This window comes from Vulpes lagopus, chromosome 9, assembly GCF_018345385.1.
Source record: "Vulpes lagopus strain Blue_001 chromosome 9, ASM1834538v1, whole genome shotgun sequence".
NCBI classification, from domain to species: Eukaryota; Metazoa; Chordata; class Mammalia; order Carnivora; family Canidae; genus Vulpes; species Vulpes lagopus.
Window position 1 is genome coordinate 67,073,610 of NC_054832.1, and position 23,209 is coordinate 67,096,818.

The 23,209-nt window shown below is 37.1% G+C and overlaps 1 protein-coding gene across 9 annotated transcripts in view; it reads right to left on the minus strand.

The window, feature by feature from the left end:
* Window positions 1-21,963, minus strand: part of YTHDF3 (YTH N6-methyladenosine RNA binding protein 3) — a 40,897-nt gene extending 18,934 nt beyond the window's left edge. Inside the window, exons 1-5 of one of the 9 annotated variants that reach the window (XM_041768915.1) lie at window positions 21,754-21,963; window positions 21,101-21,125; window positions 17,587-17,732; window positions 15,127-15,212; window positions 4,810-6,408 (exon numbers count right to left, since the gene is read on the minus strand). In XM_041768915.1, coding sequence (XP_041624849.1) covers window positions 4,810-6,408; window positions 15,127-15,212; window positions 17,587-17,644 — 1,743 coding nt within the window. In that variant the 5' untranslated portion in view covers window positions 17,645-17,732; window positions 21,101-21,125; window positions 21,754-21,963. Of the gene's footprint in view, window positions 1-4,809; window positions 6,409-15,126; window positions 15,213-17,586; window positions 17,733-18,549; window positions 18,849-19,165; window positions 19,546-19,621; window positions 19,638-21,100; window positions 21,126-21,327; window positions 21,598-21,645 lie in introns of those variants that run through there. The other 8 variants (XM_041768911.1, XM_041768914.1, XM_041768917.1 and 5 more) reach the window with 8 other exon arrangements.
* Window positions 21,964-23,209: the final 1,246 nt, after the last annotated feature.

The window sequence follows — 23,209 nt, forward strand, 5'->3', positions numbered from 1 at the left end:
TGGAAAACAGAATGAATGTGCTTCAAAAAATTAAAAACATAAATATCATACAATCCAGTAATTCTACTTCTGGGTATATTTATCCAAGGAAAACAAAACACTATTTCAAAAAAAAAAAAAAGATACACATCCCTATGTTTATTATTGCAATATTTTTAACAGCCAAGATGTGCAAGCAACCCAAGTGTCCATTAATATATAAATGAGTAAAAATAGATGTGGCATATGTATACACACACACACACACACACACACACCATAGAACATTACTCAGCCATAAAAAAGAAACCCGAAATCTTGCCAAATGTTACAACATGATGAACCTAGAAGGTACTATGCTAAGTGAAGTAAGTCAGAGAAAGACAAATACCATATGATTTCACTCACTTATACGTGGAATCTAAAACACAACAAAACAAAAACAGACTCATAAATACAAGGAGTGGGAGAGTGGGGGGGGATGGGTGAACCGATGAAGAGAATTAAGAGGTACAAATTTCCAGTTATAAAATAAATATATTACTGAGATCAAATGTACAAAACAGGAAATAGTCAATAATACTGTAATAACTTTGTATGGTGACAGTAACTACACTTATTGTGAATACTTTGTAATGATATGTATCAAATCACTAAGTTGTACACCTGAAACACTGTATGTCAACGATAAAAAAAAAAAAAAAAAAAAAAAAAAAACTATTTTGAGTCTAAATCACAGCTGCCAGAAGTTAGACATGGAGGAAGAATGTAAATACAAAGGGACAGTAAAGACAGTTTGCCAGGGGTTGATGAAACTACTCTGTATCCTGATAGTGGTAGTGGTTACACATATCTACAAATGTGTTAAAATTCATTAATTGTCCACCCAAAAAAAGTGAATTATACTGCATGATTTAAAAAAAAAAAAACTTTTTAAAAAGATGTGTACATGAATTTGTAGGAGCTTCATTTTATTTACATTCTCCAAAAACTGGAAACAACCCAGAAGTTCTTCAAAGGATGGACGGGTAAACAAACTGTGGTAAATCCACACAGTGGAATGATGCTTAGTAATTAAAAGGAACAAAGAATTAATATATAAAACAACACTGATACACTGCAAAGATACATACTAAGTGAAAGAAGCCAGTCTTAAAAGATTACACACTGTGTAATTTTGTTTATGTGACATTATGGAAAATACCTTACAGAGACAGAGAACAGATTAATCAAAGGGGGAAGAAAGCACTTAACTACAAAAAGCACCAAAAGGGAATTTACAGTTTTACTGTATGTAAATTTTTTTTTAAAAAAGAAACAAGTTAAAAAGCATATGAGAGGAAGGAGGAAGAAGTTTCTAAAAAAATTATATGAAGCAGAAATAAGCTTTAAACCATCAGCTTTGTGCTCAAATTTCAAAATGGACTCTGAATCAAGTTAAAAAAAAAAAAAACAATCAACATGTAGGCAGGAGCTAGATGTAACAATGTAAACAAACTAATACTATCACTGAACAATTCACAACTTCATAAATCACAAAATCAACACAAAGTAAACCAAATTAATGACATGGAAATTAAAATTTGAAAGTCTCCAAATTCAGAGAAAAATGATAAAGAACCAATGGCACTCAGAGACAAAGTTCCAACACATTTTTTGAAATAACCAGAAAAAAGAAAATATAAGTAAAAACTTGGCTTATAGACAAAGATTAAGGAAAGTTACAATAGAGGTCCATATTAAACAAATTCTACATACATGTTCATAGTCCAAGAATAATCTTTTGTGTACACAAACAGAAATAGCTATCTCCAAAGAAAGAAAATTTAGGCTGGCCTCAGACTTCTCCATAATATAAAGCTATAAATAATGTAATATAAATATAAAACTATAAATCTAAGCCTGAATAAAAAGTTTGTGACCTAAGAATTTTATATCCAGGTAAACTGTTGTTCACATATCATGGCCAAAGACATTTACTTAATCTAGAAGGACTTAATAAATATATTTATGTTATCCATAAACAAAACATACACACCAAATTATTCTTCCTAAAAAAATTGTTATATAAGATTTTTTAAAAATTCTTAAACATCGGGATCCCTGGGTGGCGCAGCGGTTTAGCGCCTGCCTTTGGCCCAGGGCGCGATCCTGGAGACCTGGGATCGAATCCCACGTCGGACTCCCGGTGCATGGAGCCTGCTTCTTCTTCTGCCTATGTCTCTGCCTCTCTCTCTCTCTGTGACTATCATAAATAAATAAAAATTAAAAAAAAAAAAATTCTTAAACATCATCAAAAAACGGGCAGTAGGGCAGCCCGAGTGGCTCAGCGGTTTAGCGCTGCCTTCAGTTCAGGGTGTGATCCTGGAGACCCGGGATCAAGTCCACATCAGGCTTCCTGCATGGAGCCTGCTTCTCCCTCTGCTTGTGTCTCTGCCTCTCTCTGTGTCTCTCATGAATAAAAAAATTTTTTTAAATCTTTAAAACAAAAGGGGGGGGGGGTGCAGTAAACCATGAAATGATTTAAATGTATAATTTCAAAGTTTAAAAATTATTAATTTTAAATCACTGTTGTATATGTAATTGCAAAACAATATTTAACTGTCAAATAATTCCTGAGTCAATTATGTAATAAAAAAATAATAAAACTGGGACCAAATTTTTAGACTGGGTAGGGAAGAAATGTAGAAGACATCTAAGGGTGACCTCTCCTTAGTGGTGGGAGAGAAAAGAAAGTTGAGAAATAATTCCTTGCCAGGCATCTTTTTCCCTGAGCAATCTCATCCCACTTTTGTAGAATCAACTATTTAAGAAGAGAAAGCTCCCAAATCCAACTCCTACATCTAACTGCTTAATCAGAGATTTCAGTCTGTATTTCTCAAAGGCACTTTAGAATCAGCACATCCTAAAAGGAAAACCTGCACCCTACTTTTCATAGCCCAAATCCAATTCTCCTGATCCACCATTTATAATGGCAGCTACAATATGACCATTTACTCAACTGCTGAGCTCAAAAATTCAGAAGCCACTTTTGATCCTTTTTCCCTCATTCTCCCACATTTAACTGGAATCACTAGCACCAGAATCACCTAAGGTGCTCTCATTAAAAAATGTACACCACCAGATCCCTTATCAAATACAGTTGATCCTTGAACAACATGTGTGTGAACTGTGTGGGTCCACCTGTATGCGATTTTTTTCTGCTAAATACAGTATGATAAATGTATCATACTGTTCTCTTCCTGATGATTCTCTTAATACCACTTTTTCTCTACCTTATTTTATTGTAAAACTAAAGTATACAATTCATGTAACATACAGAATGTGTTAATCAATTATTTGTGGTATCAGCAAGACTTCCTGTACACAGTATGCTCTAAGTGGTTACGTTTTGGGTAAGTAAAGTTATACACAAATTTCCAACTGCGTGGGCAAGTCTGGCATGCTCAACGTGCACATTCTTCAAGGGCCACCTATATATCAGATTTTCCTGCAGTGGTCTCAAGAACCTGCATTTCCAAGAAGCACCCCACTAATTTAAGTGCCCTAAGGTTGGCAAAACTACTGCTCTAGAATCATTCTTTCAATTCACCAGTGAGGAATGTTCCCTTGTCTGCAAAGACCAAGAAGCTCCAAGATATGTAAGATTACACAAAGAAACAAATTATTGATATTCTTCTAAACTTCCTACTTTATCTTTTTTTTCTTTTTTAAGATTTTATTTATTCATGAGACACAGAGAGAGAGAGAGAGAGAGAGAGAGAGAGAGGCAGAGACACAGGCAGAGGAAGAAACCGGCTCCGTGCAGGGAGCTCGACGCGGGACTCGATCCCCGATCTCCAGGATCAGGCCCTGGACTGAAGGCAGTGCTAAACTGCTGAGCCACCCAGGCTGCCCTTCCTACTTTATCTTAATTTCTACATAAGAGCTTTCCATAGTAACCAACAATAATTTATTTAAAAAGCTTCTAACTCTATCCCTGCTGCATTTGAAAAGAAATTTAAATGTACTGTCAATGGAAAAATCTCCTAGTTAGGTCTACTCCGTCCATTCTCTCTTTTCATCCTAAAAATAGGACCCCAATTTTTTTCTGTGCTTGGAACAGAAAACCTTCCCCAGCCTGGCTTGCTCTGTATGCCCTATGATCAAATTCTGGTCTATATGGTGCAAGCAAAAACAGTGCATAAGTTCAGGAAAGTCTCCCTTAAGAGTCCCACAGAGGGTCAACGACAGAATAAGAAATCAAATTCTGCAGTCAAAATCTAAAAGCTCATGCCTTCACAACTCTAAGCTGCCTTCCTAAGGTCAAATTCCTACTGTATTTTGTACAAGTGCTTCAAGTGTACAAATTATAAAAATGGTTTAGGAAGGAGTTTCAAGGGAAAAGTCTACTTTACTTCTCATAAATACAAATATTCAAACACTTAAAAGCTGTTTGTTTCAAACTCCTAACACATTTTCACATAAAACTAATGTTTAAAATTAGTGATTAGAATCCCTCACCAGTTCGTGAGTCTGCTTAGTTATAAATGCAGAACTCTGATGACCACCACTCAATGACCTTTATCACCTGAGTATGAAGAACAGGCAAAGTCAGATGAGAATGACCCTTGGGAAGAGAAAATGATGGCCACGTGCCATCAGAGGCCCTAAAGGGAGGTTACAGGGTTCTGTTTCTTAAGCTAAGTTTCCCTCAGAGGAAAGCTCCTAAACCCAGAATGTAGCATTAAAAGGCATTAAAGAATACCCATCCAAAAAAAAAAAGAATACCCATCCATACATACCACCCCAATAAAAAGACCCTGCGGAAAAAAATTACTGTACTCTTACCCTACGCATGGCTTCCTCCTCTTCTTGACGCTTTTCATAATGTGCAAAGTCATCAAAGATTGAGGTGGTATGCTTGAAAGTAGCAATTATTTTAAGCACTTGCTTAGCTTTTTCTAGGGGTACCTCTTGAGTGTCCCTTGAATTGGTAACTGGTTTGTTGTCATTATTTTCTAAGCGAATATGCCGTAATTGGTTATTGGGAACATCTTTGACAAAGATCCATTTAACTTCAAATTTGCCCTTCCACTTATCCTGAGACCAGACACCAGCATATGCATTATAGTCCACAACAGACTTCATTTCAGCCACTCCACAAAAATGTCCACTGCCATTCACACTGAAGAGTAAATAGAGTGGGCCTTTCCCATTCAGGGAACGGTAAGCTGCATCCAAACGCTTATTACCATGCTCAGTACTACACCAGATAGAGTACTTAATTGAACGGTGTATGTCATCCTCAGAATAGCTTTTAATTATAAACACACGTCCATTCTTCAGGTTCCAGTCAAAGTCTTTGGGATTATAATTGTTTATGGCCTTTAGCTTTTCCAGCACTGGATGCACTTCCACATTAGAAGGTGAAGCACTGACAGGAACAACACCTAAACCAAAGTTTTCACCGCCCACTCCATTATTCTGGTTGAATCCAGCTCCCCTATTCCGAGGGGCTACCCAGCGATTCTGCAGCTGCTGCTGTTGAGGCTGCACTTGGTGAGGCTGGGCCTGTGGCTGAGGTCCTTGTTGCTGCTGTGGTTGCGGTGGCTGAGGCTGCTGTTGAGGCAGTTGGCTTTGCACCAATGGTGGTGGTTGAATTAATGGCTGAGGCTGCTGGATTATAGTTTGAGGAGGCAGAACTGGTTGGGTTGGTGGAGCCTTTACCACTGACCCCTTTTCATCCCAAGTTCCAATATTCATGTTGTGTTTTATAGGAGGTGGTGGCACAGCAGAACCCCCAATTCCCACATTGCCCTTGGGTTTAAGTTTCGGTTGAGGTTTGGCAGGCTTTCTGGCAATGGCAGCCCAGGAGGTTGGTTTAGGCGCTGCACTACTAACTGGGGGCACACTATTAGTTGCAATGCTAGTCATACCACTGCTGCTCAAGGCTGTTCCTACAGTTTTTGTCACTGCAGCTGTCAGGTCACCACCAATTTTCAGTCCGGTCATGCCTTGCTCAATACTGCTAATGCCGGGCACCTTACTCAAAGTATCATTGCCAAATCCAGCCTGTCCATCTGTAATAGCTCTCCCAAGAGAACTAGGTGGATAGCCATAACTGCTACTATAAGCAGAACTTTGTGTTGATTGTCCCTGAGATCCACTTGTCCCCCATGTAGAGAAATCAGCATTACCAGGAAAAAAGTTAAATCCATGTTGACCAAGAAATGGAGGGGTATTTCCTAATGCCCCAGGTTGACTAAACACACCATCTGGTATATAATGATGTTCTCCATTACTCATTTGTCCATAGGTTGTCAGATATGGCATAGGTTGGTCTCCAGCCGTGGACCATGCTGCTTCCCCAAGAGAATATGGAAATCCAATGGATGGAGCATAGTAACTAGGCATGTATGGATCTGACATTGGTGGATAGCTGTTACTCTGGAAAACAAAAGATCATAATCAGGAGTGAAATATCCTCTGAAGAGTAAGGGTGAAAAAGACTGAAAGATTAAAATAGTTTTAAATAAATAAAAAATAGATGCATCTATCCACATAAAATTAAAATTTCAAATCCAATTGTATCAAGATAAAATTTTGCTGGTATTTCTGTTTTAAAATATTTGTTGTAAAACTGTTTTTTTAGAGGGGGTGAGGAGAGGAGATGGGTAGGATGGGATTATTTTTAAGAGTCAGATCCTCCAGCACAATTTAAAAATACCATCATTTGTACAAAAGTCTGAATTATAAACTTTGCAGACACAAATTGATCTTTTACAGCCAACTTTATTTTAAGCAGCTGATGTATCCAAAAATTTATGCAAAGATTAAACAAATCTGGAAGCTATGCCAATACAGGAATTATAGTAAACCTATCTATATAATAGAATCCAATTCAGCAATTAAATTTTATACTTTTATTAAGACAAAATAAAAGAAATGCTCACACTCTGAGAAGAAAATCATGATTCAAGATTATACCCAGGGCATAATCTGCTTCTTGTTTTGCCTTGCTCGTTTTGATAAACAATCAAAATCAAATCCTTACTATTTCTTAATGGTGGGACAACCAGTACCTTTTTTCTTTGTACTCTAATTTCCAAATTTTCCCCAATTAACTTATCACCTTCTCGCTCAGAATTTTAATTTAGAAAGAGTTCCTGTAATTTTTTTCCCAGAATTACTACAATTAAATCATTTGTTTTGGGATAGTAATTAATCATTCATTTAGTAATTTGCCAAAAATGAAAGCACCAAATTCTATTAATGAAAAAAAAAGAAAAAAACCTCAACTTTGTTATTAGCCAATGTAAAAAACAAATTATTTTAAGCATTTATTTTGAAATGGGTTCCTTAGGCCCAATACATATATGAAATAGATTTTCTCACTCTGGTTTAGCTCTGATTTTTAAAGCACTGGACAGACCTTTATAATGTACAGAATTAAGCAAAATTTAAAAATTAAACTAGTATCTAGTCAGGACAACTAGTACTCTCCCTGGAAGAGTGAATGCCATTCTGAAGGCTGATTACTCAATTTATATAAGTTCCCCGGAATAAAGTATTTAACTTTTTTTTTTCCTGTTACTCTCTTAGAACTATGCTGCCCACTACTTTTCCATCCAAAAAATGTGGCAATATAAATGTGTGACAGTAACATCATAGACACTATCTGGAATTCATTAGAAATTTCTTTTAAAGGCCTATCATTCAATATTGAGATGTTATTACTATTAAGTTACTTTGCCACACCTCACAACTGTTGAAATTGTCCACTATGAGAAATTTAATATTTTGTCTTTTGAAACGATTCCAATAAAACTGATAAAAAAAAATAAGACAATCAAAGTTTGCATTTAAATTAATAATTGTAGGGATGCCTGGGTGGCTCAGCGGTTGAGCTTCTGCCTTCGACCCAGGGTATCATCCTGGGGTCCCGGGATCAAGTCCTGCATTGGGCTCCCTGTATGAAGCCTGCTTCTCTCTCTGCCTCTCTCTGTGTCTCTCATGAATAAATAAAATCTTTTTAAAAAAATTAATAATTGTGACATAGATTTACTATTTCCAGCAAAGCTTGGACTTAAAAAATAACTCTGCCACTTCATACTATTTTTTAAGAAAATGACTTTTTAAATATACTCTATATATTTTACTACATTCAAAATGGGAAATAGGTTACTGCTTACTAATTTAATTGAACATATTCTTTAACTATATTAGATACTATATTTGAAAATATATTCCAAAAAATGTTCACAATATTAGTATGAAGGAAATAACGATAATCTGACATCATCTCACAGACCAACACTGGAAATACTGACTGCTATATTTAATACAAGAGAAACCTGAGGAAAGTTCACAACCAACAATGGTTTTCAAAGAAAAAATTCTTTTTTTTTTCAAAGAAAAAAATTCTTAAAAGAAATTAGTAAAGATTAAACTTTACTAGTCATGAAGATCTCACACATACACACACAGATTGTGGTAATCTGATCACAAAATTATTGGCTAAAAATAAAGGTACTTGTAGGGTTTCACACTGACAAGGAGGTCCTTGTGATATAAAACTCTAAAAAGCTTAATAAAAATGAACAGGCCAGCCAGTATAACATATATATTAGAGTAAAATATCTTTTAAGTTATTTTCTAAGTTGCTAAAAATATCCTTTTATTTATTATTTCAACCAAACACTTACTGAATGTCTACACTGTGAAAAACACTGATACATTCATTCTAAAAGAAAGCCTACAGTTAAAGAGACACAAAACACAGGGAAGTGAATAAATTCCACATGGGGAAAGAGCAAGAGAGCTGTGTTGAATAAGAAGGTAATCAGTTTCAAAGTTTTAATTTAGAATGTTGGCACTGAAATCTGGACTCAGTAAGTCCATACCTGGATGTGAAAGTGGAAAATCAGACCAGGTAGAAAGTTTTTAAAGTTCATTCCTCATAATCAGGTTTTTGCAAAATAACACTCCTAACTCATGTTGAATATTTTTATTTTACCATCACAAATGCTAAATTTTGCAGTTACCTACTAAGTTCCTAACCTACCTGTACCACAATAATTCAGAGGTTAGCAAACTAAAGGCCAAAGAGTAAACAACTCAAGCTTTGCAAGCCAAACAGTATCGAGTCGTTGTCACTCATCTTTTTTTTTTTTTTTTTTTTTTTTTAAAAACAACTCTTTAAAAAGCTATTAGCTTATAGGTTCTTTCAAAGAAAACAGGGCATAAACTGGATATGATCTCTGGGCTACAGTACGTCCACCTTGTTTTAACTGGTTATCTAATCTGTACTAAATTCCTAAAAAAAGAAAGCCAATTTTCTCTGGGGAATGGGAAAACAAATCCTGCCAACTCTGTTACCTATGGGGCTGGACCAGGCCCAAACTCTTTTCGGTGGGAGACTTTTATTAGGTGTCTTTTCAATTATTTTTTTAAATCGTAAATTTTACTACTTCACATCTGTATTACTGATTTTGTCAAAGTAAGTTTAAATTACTTTAAAATGTGTTCCATTAGTCACAACTGCTATCAAACAGACAGCTTTGGCTAATAAGCAGAGATCTTACTAAAGAGCTGTCCACTGTTACTGCTACCACCTGTACTTCTTAAATATATTGGATAAGTGGCCAGCTTTCTGCAGTTTATCAAAGGGTAACCACTTATTTTTCCAGCAGTTTTAGCTGAATGTTTTTTTCCTTAGCTCCATGAAAGTACTTTAAGCAGCTTCTAAAGGCAAGGCTTCATTTTGGGTCCTAGTAAAAAGAAAGCTATAGGAAACTTTCAGAGTTTCAAAGTAAGATAAGGTCAACACATTTCAAACTAGTAGAGCTTTGATTGTAACTGGAAATATTTAGAAATATGTTCTGCTAAATTTAAGATAGATTCTTAATTGCTAGCTATGTGGAATACCAATCAGAGCAATCTACCTTGGTAGGGAAGAGGAACCAAAGTTCCACTTACTGATGATGGAAAATAACAACTGAAAACTTACTTTCACATTTTACTTCAAACTGGCTATAATGAGACATAATCTCTTATAACAGTTTATGTTCAAATAATCGCTTTAACAGTTTATTTATAATTTAGAAACTGGTCAGGTATATAGTGAAATTTTACTATATTCTTTAAAGATATGCAACCTTTAAAACAAATGATGTGAAATGTTTAATGTTTCCCTCATAGTCAAAGAACTTTTTGGAAAGGGAAAAAAATAACATCAATATGTAAATATGTAAAGTGATTAAAAAAAATCAATGAATATAATGAAACATACTCTTAACAACAGATCTACAGACTTTTTACCGACAGCATTAACTTAGAAACACAATCTGGGGAGGCCATTTAACATAAGGTTGAAGTGAACCCATGAGGTATCTAAACTTTAATCCCAGCCCAGGCACTTATCAGCTATGTGAAAGTAGCCAAATTACTTATACTCTGAATTGTTTTCTTATCTACTAAAAGGAAATAAAGATACAGTGCCTAAAACACATTAAGTATTCAATCAATGATAGTTACATTAGTCAATACAACTTAACCTGCCTCTTTAAAATGTAAATTAATCACCAAACACATGATATAATTTCAAACCTACCTCAAATCTTAAGAATATAAACTCATCTTTAATGTCTTACTTTGTCAGTGACCTCATGAGATCATGTAACTTCTTTAACCCTGACTCTCTTGGTAAAATGGGGATAATACCTGCTGGTCTTTATCAATTGTCAAGATTTTTTAAAATCTACCAAGTTAATTACAAAGTGCTATGAGGAAGTATAGGAATAAAGCCTTTTATCTTTAGTTCTCTTTTTTTACTTGAAAACTAAAACACAGAAATAATTTAAAAGACCTTCCTTAGAATTTTAAAATCACTTGTTATTTCTCAGCCTTATGATATAGATCAATTGCTTTTCTAGTACCTCATAGAAAATCTGAACAAGAAATTCATGACTACTACTCTGACTTGAGACATTTTAATACAACCCAATTATAGCCAGTGTTTCACAAAGAAACTTAAGATCCATTTTTACTTTCTTTCAAAGAAAGACTCTATAAATATCCCAGAAGTCCAATTAGAAAGGAAAAGGCATAATTCACCAATAAAAGCACTTTCATACAAAGAAAAACAAAAACTGTTTTCCATTAAGAACCTGAGGTACCTCAAACTCCAGAGCTCACTTCTGTATTAAAAAGTCTTTAATGCTTACGTATATTTTCTTCAAATAACTTCAAAAATATTATCGTACTTTTCAAAAAGTATACCCTACACGTATCTAACCACAAGGGTGTCACAAAATAATATAAGTGGTACCCAGTTAACCTAATTATTTCATCAAATGTAATTCTTTGTTCCCTAATTCTAGCAGATAACCCAATCCATTAATTCAGTACTTGCAGGTAACCCAATCCACTAATTCAATACTTAATAAATGCCTACTATGTGCCAGATACAGTGCCAGTCACTGAGACAAAAAGATGAAGAACATGGACTCTGACCTGGAACACTTCCCAGGTCTAGTGGGGAAGACACATATACCCTACCATTTGATAGGTACTGTAATGGAAGTCCAAACAAAGCAAAACAAGCACTCTAGCACAAAGAGCAAGCAGGGAAGCCAGTAACTGGGGGAATCAGAAGAGACTTCACGAAGGGACAGATAGATCCATCTGTGTGTATATATATATGTGTGTCTGTAGATTATACATACAAAGACTGAGATCATGAAAGAAAATATTCAGAAAATATTTATATTCTTAGAAAACAGTGAGTTCTATTTCCTTCCTCAAATTAGGTGGAGAAAGTTGACCAAACAGGAGGCAGGGAAGGAAATGGAGCAATTTTTAAGGGCACTGATATAACAAATGTACCCACTGTTGTGAAGCTGCGCTAATAACGCTTAACATGACAGTGGCACAGACTTGAACTTTAAGAAGACTGCTGAGTGGCAATATAGAATTACTGGTTAGAAAATCATTCCAACAGGAAGATAAAATGAAAACCTTAACGAGGGCAATGATGGCAGGGACAGAAAATAAAATTCAAAATATTTTTTACTTTCCTGGTTCTCTATTACACTTCTCTAATAAACATGGCTAAGAATTTATTTCCCTATATATACAAGCAGACAAACTCAAACTTCATTTTTCCAATTTATTTTTCAAATTTATATGCACAAATTACATGGCATCTTTAACAGTACCATTTAAACCTGAATTTTCCAATCAACTTAATCATATTACTCTAAGGAACTTTAGAGAACTAATTTTGATACCTAGAAGATGAACATTTATTTCTCAAATTACTATAAAAATTATCCCTTAAGAAACAGAGCACTAGAAAATAGAATATACTACTACAGAAGGCCAACAACCTGTTTTAAAGTATCCTCAGATTTTACTTGAATTAGATTTAAGTATACAAAACCATTTAAATTATTAACCAAAAAATTAAACACTTTTCCAGACGAAAGATTCATTTTTGTTATTTTATATTAAAGTCAGATGGAGGAATTTAATTTTAAAAATATATTATACAATTAATTAAAAACTTTTTAATTAAACAATTATTTCGGCTAGGTCAGTACACATAACTATAAATGCTTACATAACTTTAATCTAACTAATTACTTCAGATACTTCACCAATAATTCTAGTTTTCATTAACCTGCTTTAAAAGGTCAATTTTTAAAAATTTTGTCTCCTACCTAGGTTCATGTGATCATGAGTAATTCAAATTCTTGTACAACTCATCTCTAAGATTTCTGATAATTTTCAATTTTTCTCTCCAATAAACCCAGTTAGCACTCTTCAAAAGGTAAATATGTGCTCTGGCTACAGATAATTATTTTTAATATTATAGAAAAATAATTGGTAAAAATCTACTCATTAGTACTAACAAGGAGGAGGAGGAGAATATAGCCTTACTGGCATCAAATTTAAAACTTCTCCTTAAATAGCACATGAATATACAATTAAATATAACAACTTAATACAAAGCATAAGACTTTCTATTCAAACATCACATTAAAATGAATCTTTTATATTTTTGTCCCAACATAAGGAAACTTTTATGATACAATTTAAACACTGGGTTCAATAAGTGTTTTTTAAAAAATAATGGTTTTCTGACACTCTCAAAGTTATGTTTTGTTTTTTACAAGTTCAATCTTATGCAGAATTCCAATATATAAAACAGATAAAAAGCACAGCACAGCTCTGGTTGCTGCAGGGGAGGGATCAAGAGTACCCTCCCCTGGTTTTCCCTAGCACCTCTGTGGAATACCAAAAAAACAATCTTCTAAGCCCCTGTGACAAATAATTATAAAATATCTGTTAACCAAGTAGAACAAGAGGATTCTTACTGGTTGCAATTCTCAAACATTTACATTCCATTAAAATTCCTTGAAAACAGAGGATGAACAAATTAAGTCAGAGAATCTTCATAACTACATCCTTGTCTTAGGAAGTCATTTTACATTATAATACATAAAATATGAAATCGAGTAGCAAAAAAATTCAATTACTTAAAATTTAAAAGAATTTCCCAAGCTTATCTGATCATGAAGACCTTCCTGGGAAAAGATCTACTATACTTCATAATATCAGAATTCCTAAAAAAAAAAAAAAAAAAAATGGAAAACTCAAAAAAAGTTGGAAACACTGCCATAAGAGATGTTAACCAAGATTACTGTAAGGGCCCAAATATAACACAATACTATACATTTCTTTTAAAACTTGCACTGCAATTCAAAACAATGATCTTCCTCTATTTTCCATTTACATGTTCTTTCACTACCTCTAGGTGGAAAGTAGACTTGTTACTAAGATCATAAAGTTAGATTATATAAGTATGAAATGAATTTTTTCATTCTGAGTAGCCAAACATTCATAGATTTTATCACCTGTTTTTATTCTTTCTCATTTATTTATTCCCTCCCAACACAAGCTAGGAATGTAGATCAACAGATAGAGGGGGTGGGTAAGGAGAAATGACCAAGGGGTAGTTCAGGTTGAACATAACCGTGGCTCTCCACACTCCCAAAAACAATTCTGCATACCACAAATTGGGAACTACTTCTCAAATTTTCCCTACAACTCTAAGGCCTACAATAATATTTGGTTCCTTGCTATTTTACAGTTTAAAAAAAAACCTAGGGATCCCTGGGTGGCGCAGTGGTTTAGCGCCTGCCTTTGGCCCAGGGCGCGATCCTGGAGACCCCGGATCGAATCCCACGTCGGGCTCCCAGTGCATGGAGCCTGCTTCTCCCTCTGCCTATGTCTCTGCCTCTCTCTCTCTCTCTCTCTCTCTCTCTGTGACTATCATAAATAAATAAAAATTTAAAAAAAAAAAAAAAAAAAACCTAGAGGTTAAGATTTTATGGTACATTTTTCATATACTTTTTTTAAAGCAAAACAAAAGCAGTTTCATTGCAGAATATTCTCTCTCAAGAAACTGGTTAAGAACGAAAGTTCATTTTTTAAAAATGTATAGTAATTTACAGTAATTTATTACTATAATAAATAAATGGATGCAGAAATGGTATATAGAGACCAAAGAATACTTTTGTTTTTCAACGTTTAAATCTAAATTATACCTGTATACAAATTCACAAGATAATCCATACAAAAGAACCCAAAAGTCACCCCTAACTGTATTTGGTGACATTCTCCAAGCCTACAATATAGAAGGCAAGCAGATTTATAAATCTTCTATTCCCTACGTTACCTGATTATATTAAAACTTTAATTATCAGTGAAATTCAAATTGGAATACATTGTAAAAGAGAAAACACTACATTTAGCCAAAAATTTCAGGCATAAACTAGTCCTCTCCCACAAATGTGTAGCTAATTACACTTGTCATTTGCTTTGGCTATGAAGATACGGGAGCGACATTACAAGATAATCTAACCATGCCACAAACAATGTTCATCTTCAAATCTTTGTATTTCACAATCTAGTTTCAGCCACCTAGAATTTCTAAAGAATTCTCCTGTACCACAAACCTGCAACCGTTACTCACTATTATGCAGGCACACTAGATTAATACATGTTATGGTTAGCCTTATTCAATTAAAATATCTATTTGAAAAACCAATTAATACTAATGTAAGTTTAAGTTCCTAAATATGGGACTGTCAGACTTACCTGATTTGTCTGGCTACTTAAGTATGGCTCAAAATCATCATCATTTACAGCATCTTTTTGATGAATCGAACCGTTTTGTACTGAAACTAAAAAATATGTTTATATTAGATGTGTGGTAATTATCTTTATGAAACTGACAGAATAACCTAACATTTTCAATATTTTTCAACCAACTCAGAAAAAGTTATCCTGAGTTGTTGTTCTCATTTAAAAAATCCTCTTAAAAATTTAACTTAATTTAGATACAAATATTTATGTGCCACCAAAAACTTACAAATCTTGTATATACCCAAGAATACATAACCTATATATACACTTTCCATTACCAAAAACATAACGTAAATATCTCAATTTCAACATTGTAGTAAGCAGTTAAATTGTTCGAAGGGTTCCCTAATGCTATATTTGAATCTAAAATAACCACTTCAAATAGTCTTGTAGATAACAGATTGCTGAATGTTCTCTACCTTTGTTAAATCTCTATTATTTAGTACCAGAAAGGTAAATAAAGAATGAAATAACTTTCCTTGGTAACTAAAGTTGGAGTAAATGTCTTAAATGTTTCCAGTTAAAGAAAGTAACTAAGATTCATTGAAGCAGTTGTCACAATGAATAAAATACAAAAAATCTAAATAAAAAGACCCTATACTGTAAACCAAAAAATTATGAAGACTTTCGCTTGAAAGTACAAACGAAATTAAGACACTAAAGATAACCATGATTATTCTTCCAACACATAAGACCAGAGAATAATTTATAGTGCCATATTTTGTTCAGAGATCATTTCCAAAAATGCCTTATAAAATTGTTTTTCTCTGAATGCTATCTCAGAGTGCTTTTGAGCATAGACAGACTAGCAGTAAGGTCCTGAGTTTGAAACCCAAGTCTACACTGAGAAGCTGGGTGATCTCTAATTAGTGACTTAGCCTCTCTAACTCTACTTCTCTGTTCAAGGAGATTATTAACAGTACCTGCCTCATTTCATCTGAGGATCCAAAGACAGTATTCAATAATCTTGGCTACTATTATTACATAAAATATTATAAGATCCAAAAAAGACTAAAAATTACTTTAGGACCACATAAACAGAAGTTTTACAAGGCTAAAACTTGATATGATGACACTGTCTAAATACACTATTCTACATTTGAAACACATGTGAGATGAAAAAAGCTTGAGAGTTTCTTATCGATGTTGACTAATCCCTGAGGGGGGAAAACAACAACAACAACAACAAAAAACCCTTTCAGTATCTGAAAATTTATTGCTTAAAAATACAGTGTCACAAAGTTACTATAAATTAAGGCTGGAAACAATGGATTTAAGTTGTGTGTTCCTCTATAGCATCGTTACACTTTTATTTTCCCAAATTTTCCAAGAGTTTAGATCACCAAAAATGTAACCTTATAAGCTGACAATGGCATGGGAGCAAAGATATGTGAAATCCCTTAGTTCTTTGCCACCTACTGAGTAGCAACCATCACTCAAAGAAATACTACTACTCTGTGAAGCCTTCAAAGTAGACCTCTTACGATACTATATTGCCCTCAAATATCACTGGGAGGAACATGAAGGTCACCTTGATCTTGGCTCCACTGAGATGGTTTAACTGTATCTGGTAAGGATTGAAAGAGTCAGGGTTGAGCTAAACTAAATGTGCTTGCTACAAATTTAAATATGTAGCACCCACTAGCAACAAAAATAAAGAGGAGGATACCTTAGGTTATTTCTGGTGGGCTAATTAATCATTTCCGCCCAGGAGATTCTAACATACCTGTTGTCCTTTACCACTGGCTTTACCACCCCTTTATCAAAGATGGTTATGCATGGTCTATACCTCCTGAAAAAAATCTTCACTACATTACTAGACTATGACACTAGTACATATTATTACTAGAAAACAGCTCTCTATTTCAAAATTATAACTAGCTATTTCTTGTATTCATTAGATTCTCAGAAACTTAGTCCATGCTGCTAATACAGTAAAAAGTACCCACTTAAAATCTATCTAGATCTACATTACAGTGCTATTCTTACTCATTTCCTCTGTTCTATTTTCTCTTCTATTTCTAAGATGCCGAGACTAAGAACAAAATATTCTCATGCACTAAGTAAATATACAGTCTACAGTCTGTGCATAAGTGATGCATAAATATGTCTAAAAAGTCCTAAAAGATTATTCAAGGAGTATGTCAATCTAAGGAAAAAATATTTAATTAAAAGTATTTCATGAATACTGACAAGCAATTTGCATTAAATTAGAATGTAAGAAGCTAGCCCTTGAGTTTCAGAATCATACCTTTCCTTAAGAAATTCAACTGTCTAAAGACTTCAGTTTTTGAACATTACTTAATGACAATCTAATGTTTTGGATACTGAACGCTATTAAATAGTAAAGAAATCCAAGCCAGTTCCATAGTCTGTATAAGTTCTTCAGGGAAAAAAGAACAGATGACTTACATGATTCTTCGCCTGTTTCCTCTGCTCTATGAAGCAGAGTCAAATCAAGATAGAACATGGGCCTTAGGAGCCAGGTGATTCTTTGCTCTGGTCCTGACTACATCAAGTTAGGAAAGTCAACAGATCTGTGCATCATGTTTTCCCACCTATAAAAACAGCGACAATACCATATACCCTCTATCTCCTTATAGGAATGTTTTGAGGATTAATAATAAAATGAAGCCTAAAATGACAATAAAGTGCTTTGCAATCATTTCCAGAGGGAGTGTGGGGAGAGGATACAAAACTACATTTTTCCACTACTTTTCTAAAACACTAAAATAGAGCCAAATTCAACCTAATTCTTTAAACTGAAGTTTTACCAAACAATTCTGTCCCTCTGTTGGGAAAGGATGGGGGAAGGGGGAGGGGAAAGACAAATTCCTTTCCATATATTTGTCTATTTATACACTTAAGGCACAGGAGGAAGCTGGTAGCAAGGCTGCTAGGAGTACAGGATCTGACACTTTTATCTGTGGTGCCTGCAGGGAAAGGAGAGGTACCCTTTTATTCCAGCAAGCAAAAATTCTACTTATTAACAAATAACTGATATAAAGTCAGTTTTAAATTATGAACCAATAAAAACAAATAATTAACTAATAGTTAAATAATTATCCTTAAACTCCTACTATCCTTCTACTACCCTAGCCAAGATAATAAAGAGTTCTGATATTTAACATAAGGAATATTAATTAAAAAGAACTCAAACTTACAAAGAAAGTAAACCTAGAATTACTACTTATACTATGAAAGCATTTTTGTCTTACAAAGAGATTGATATAGAATCCCTTTCAAATTTTGGCTCTGTTAGTGAACTTAAATCCTTAAGTATATATACAGAAAAAAACTTAGAAAATCAAAGACACTAAGACAGGTGTTAGGCTCACTGTCAAATGAAGATAATTCAGAAAAGAAATCCAGCACCTCTGAAATTAAGTCAGCTGAGAAGGATTATGCTTTCAGAACTTTGACAACTCCTCAGCGCCATGTATTTTTCATGTTTGAGAAGTTGAATTCAAGTTTAATACTCATTCTTAGAATACTCAGGATGTAGTTCAGGAAAAATAACTTTGCTTTCTGCTTCACAAAAGTAAACAGTAACTGTAAAACAATTTTACTAGCTTGAAAACCAAGTCAGCTAAGGCACAGTAGTTTTTCTCAAAGACACACATAGCTACTGGTATCAGTTCACTGGAGGTGCTGCCTTCGCCTTGTAATTCTCCCTGCAGGGGCATAAAAATACAAGTGATGTATATGTGTATTTGTGCAGCATCTACCATTTTAAAGCATCTTAAATGATTACCAATACTTTTAGGCCAGCAGAGTTTTTCCCTCCTGCAACAGTCTCCCTGTACCTTAAAAATAGATAAGGTGAGGAAGGTGAAAATAAATCCAGCAAATAAAATGGCAACTAGAGCAGTGGACTACTATAATTGTAATTCCTCATAACATACAATAGGATTTACAGCTAGAATTACCACTTTTATTTTATAGATAGAGGGGAAATTCTGACCAAAAGGTGCAATGTGTTCAAGCTCACTTGGCAAGTCAGTAGCCACAGAAGTATTAGAACACGGGTCTCCTAGGAATCCCAGTCCTTCGTTCTATCCATGGATAAAACTATGAATGGAACAATAAGGGTGAAATAAAGAAAATCTCTTGGAATAAAGAGCTATCCAAATAAATACTTTGTGTGTGTCCAAATACATCTAAAAGAGGTTACACTGAGGGTTCAACGAAATTTTAATAACCAAAAAAAAAAAAAAAAAAACTTATTTACATCAATATGTAATACTGTCACAGATAATTTGTATCTATGATATGCAATACTGTCATAGATAATTTATATCTGTAATATCAAAAATATTGCTAGGACATACCTTCATGAAATGACTATATTGCAATCAAACTTACAGTAATGGCTTACAATGCTGTAGATGCTTTATTTTTTTGTTTTGTCAAACAAGTAAGTACTTCACTGAACTTGCATACTTACCTTAAAGCAGGTAACACAAAACACTTAGCATTTCAAATAGCCTTGCAAAGTGCCACCTCCCCACAGATCTAGGATAAAATAATTTATGCTAGGCAATAATGACCACAGATTTCATATATCTCCAAGTCTATATACTTCCTCATGAGCAAACTAGCAAAAAAAAAAAAAATTAATGGATCATTCTTTTCGAATTTACAAATATTTAATGCATTTAAATAAACAATATCAAATACTGAAGTTTATGCTTACAACAGAAAAAGAATTCTAAAATTAAACTCTAAAAATTAAAATTCTAAATGTGTATATACTCCGCAAAAATACATCTTTAATCAAAACAAACGAAGTAAATTCACGCTACCTGATGCAGTGCCATCTATCCGGTATGTACAAATTCTCAAACTGTACTACAACTCAAAGAAAATTAACTGAGTTGAGTACTCAGAATCTATTCTTTTCAAATTTGCAACAGCAAATAAAAGCCCTAAGAATATAAAGAGCACCAATAAAGACCTTGAACTTACATCTAAAAAGCTACTGTACATCTTATTTTCTAGGTAATACTTTACTACTGAAATAAAAAACAGGAAGCATAATTCCATTTAGTCTAATTTCAAGCCCTATTACAAAATGTTATAAATATATAATTCACTGTAATGTTAACTGGCACTATCCCAAGAAAGCAGTTATTGTTCTATACTTACTAATGTCACATGATTAATGCCAACGTTTCAGTCAGTTGACTGTATTGTTCCATGTTAACATAGACACAAAATACACTATTTTTTAAAAAATACATTGCTTTCAATAGTTGTGTGTTTTTAAAGAGTAAAACACATAACCAGAGCAGAAACCTCACAAATTATTTCCTTCCCAGTCCTTTCTAAAATACCAGACTGAGTCACACCTTGCCATCAGGACTACACAGCAAGATGACATGCCTGTTCGTTTTTGATCTCTCTCGTGTTCCTGCCTCATCATAACTGACTTCACTACGTGATTTAACAGTACAATTTCCACTAATGTGACATGGAACACAACTGTAGTTGTATTTCCCCACGTAACCCAGCAATGTCGAACAAAATGTCCACTTATCTGCAGGCATTTGTAGAAATTTTTGTGGTAGAAGTTACATAATACAGATCAATTGCAAAATTAAAGAAATGTCACCACATTCGTAATACCTCCTCGACTGAAACACACAAACTAACCAAATTGTTTCTTGTACCACTTTGGTTTCTATTTAAAAAAAAAAAAAAAAAAAGTGCCTTCAAAAGCAAGGAACCACCGAAGTTTAGGATAGCATTCGGCTGCTCTGTCCACGATGCAGATTTCTCTAAACATACATCTCAAAACAAATTAAAAAAAAAAGAAAGAAAAGAAAAGAAAACTGGAGCAAAAACAAACAAAAAAAGCCCTGGCAAAGTTTAAAACTGACATCAAACGAACATTGGGAAATAAGATTAAAATATTCAAACTCACCTTTATTTCCTTGCCCTTTAGGTCTCTGCGCAGCAAGACGAAAGGTGTGGTAATGAGAAGAGGAAAAAAAAAAAAAAAAAAGGAGGGGGGGGAGGAGAGAGAAAGTGTGTTAATCAAAGACATTATCAAAGGCAAGTTATTTTCAACAACCCGCGTAGGAGTGAAACCCCCCCGCATCCTCCACCGCCTCCCGTTTCCCAACCGCCCCCGGCCTTTAAACCTCCTACCCGCCCCCCGAAATCCGTCTGCCGGGGCCCGCCGGGCCTCAGCCCCGCGCCCGCGCCCGCGCCCGCGCCCGCAGATGCGCCCCAAGGCCCCCAGGAGCGGCCGCCCCCCCCCTCCGCGGCCCCGCGGCCGCCCGGCTCGGCCGCAGGCTCGGGGGCAGGGCGCTCGCCCCGGCCCGGGCGGCAGGACCGCAGCAACTCGCGCCCAGGGCACCGTTATGGGGCCGGCGGCGGCGGCGACGGGGAGGAGCCGAAGCCCCACGCGAGGGTGGAGCTCCAGGGCCCGGGCCTTCGCCGAGCCCGAGGCCGCTGCTCCCTCACCTGATCCACGCTAGTGGCTGACATTCTTCACCGCAACCCGAGAGCCGCCGCCGCCGCCGCCGCCGCCGCCGCCGCCGCCGCCGCCTGGGCCTCTCCCCGAGCACTCACAGCAGTCGGCTGCCGCCCTCCGCCGAGTGACCGATCCCGCCGCCGCCGCCGCCGCCGCCGCCCGCTGAGAAGCCAGAAAGAGGGCCTCGCGCTCGGGCGTCCGCGGAACGGGCCCTCCCGCCGGCGTGCAGGCTCCTCGCCCCCTCGCTCTCCGCTCCCCGGGTCCACAATGGCGGACAGACTCCCTGGTCTCACTTCCGCTCCGAGCCTCCCTGACCTTCCGCTCTCCACTCTGACGTCCCCGCTCACCTCGCGCTTCCTCCCCCGCCCGCCCGCCCGCTACCGACCTGGGCTCCGCCTGCGCATCGCCACGTCACCGGAGACGGGGACCGCGGCCGCCCCTGCGCGCATGCGCCGGCGGGGGAGCGCGCCTGGGCCGCGGCGGGCGCGGCTCCTTCTGCGCCGCTCGCTGGAGGCCGGGCGCGCGGCGGGCGGGGGCGGCGGGAAGCGGGAAGCGGGCCCGAGCGCTCGGGGCGGGAAGTGGGCGCGGGCGGGGGCCGCCCGGGGGCAGAGCGGAGCGGAAGGCGCCCTCCTGCCGGCGCAGCGGACGCTGAGCCCCTTTGCAGCGTCTGAGCAGCCGCCGCCGCCGCCCCGGGAGAGCGAGCCGCGGGGGCCGGGCCTCCGCCAGCGCCTGCGGGGCCGTCCCGGGAGGGCCACGTGGGCGGCCGGGTGAGTCAGGCGCCCTGGGGACAGTTGCTGGGCCTTCCGCACGAGCCAGCACGTGCCCCGAAGGAGGCTGCCTGGGAGCCCTGGCACCGGGGGGGGGGGGGGGGGGGGACAGCAGGTGCGCCCGCAGGTGTTCGCGCCCAACCCCAGGCACGTGGTCGGAACCCCTCAGCCCGCCCCCGCCCCCTCCCCCTCCGGGGTCCGGGGTCCCGGGTCGCCCAGCTCCCGCACTTGTGTTCAGTTTGGTGAATCGAGTTCTCCCGAGAGGGATGCACATCGTCACAGGACGCTTTTCAGTCGTAGAAGTTAGTTCCAAAAGCGCTGGCAAAGTCACCGTCTTGCGCGTTGGCAGAGACAAAGCGGCCGATTTGCGACGTTTTGAGAGTTTTGTGGAAATCACATGCTTGCAATAAAGGCGAAGGTTCCTTGCCTAACAGGTGTGACGTGGTCTCTAAATAATTCAGGAGGCTAAATGCTGGGGGAGCCCTGGGTGGCGCAGCGGTTTGGCGCCTGCCTTTGGCCCAGGGCGCGATCCTGGAGACCCGGATCGAATCCCACGTCGGGCTCCCGGTGCATGGAGCCTGTGTCTCCGCCTCTCCCTCTCTGTATGACTATCATTTAAAAAAAAAAAAAAAAAAAGACTAAATGGGTAAAGCCATTAAATAAGGGAAAATTGAGAAAGTATAAAATTGTTGAATTACGGGATTCATTTTGTAGTTCACGATGCCGTGATCATTTAGAAGGGCCGAGAAATAGAACTGAGGCTTACGGTGAGAGTCCACTGCTTTGT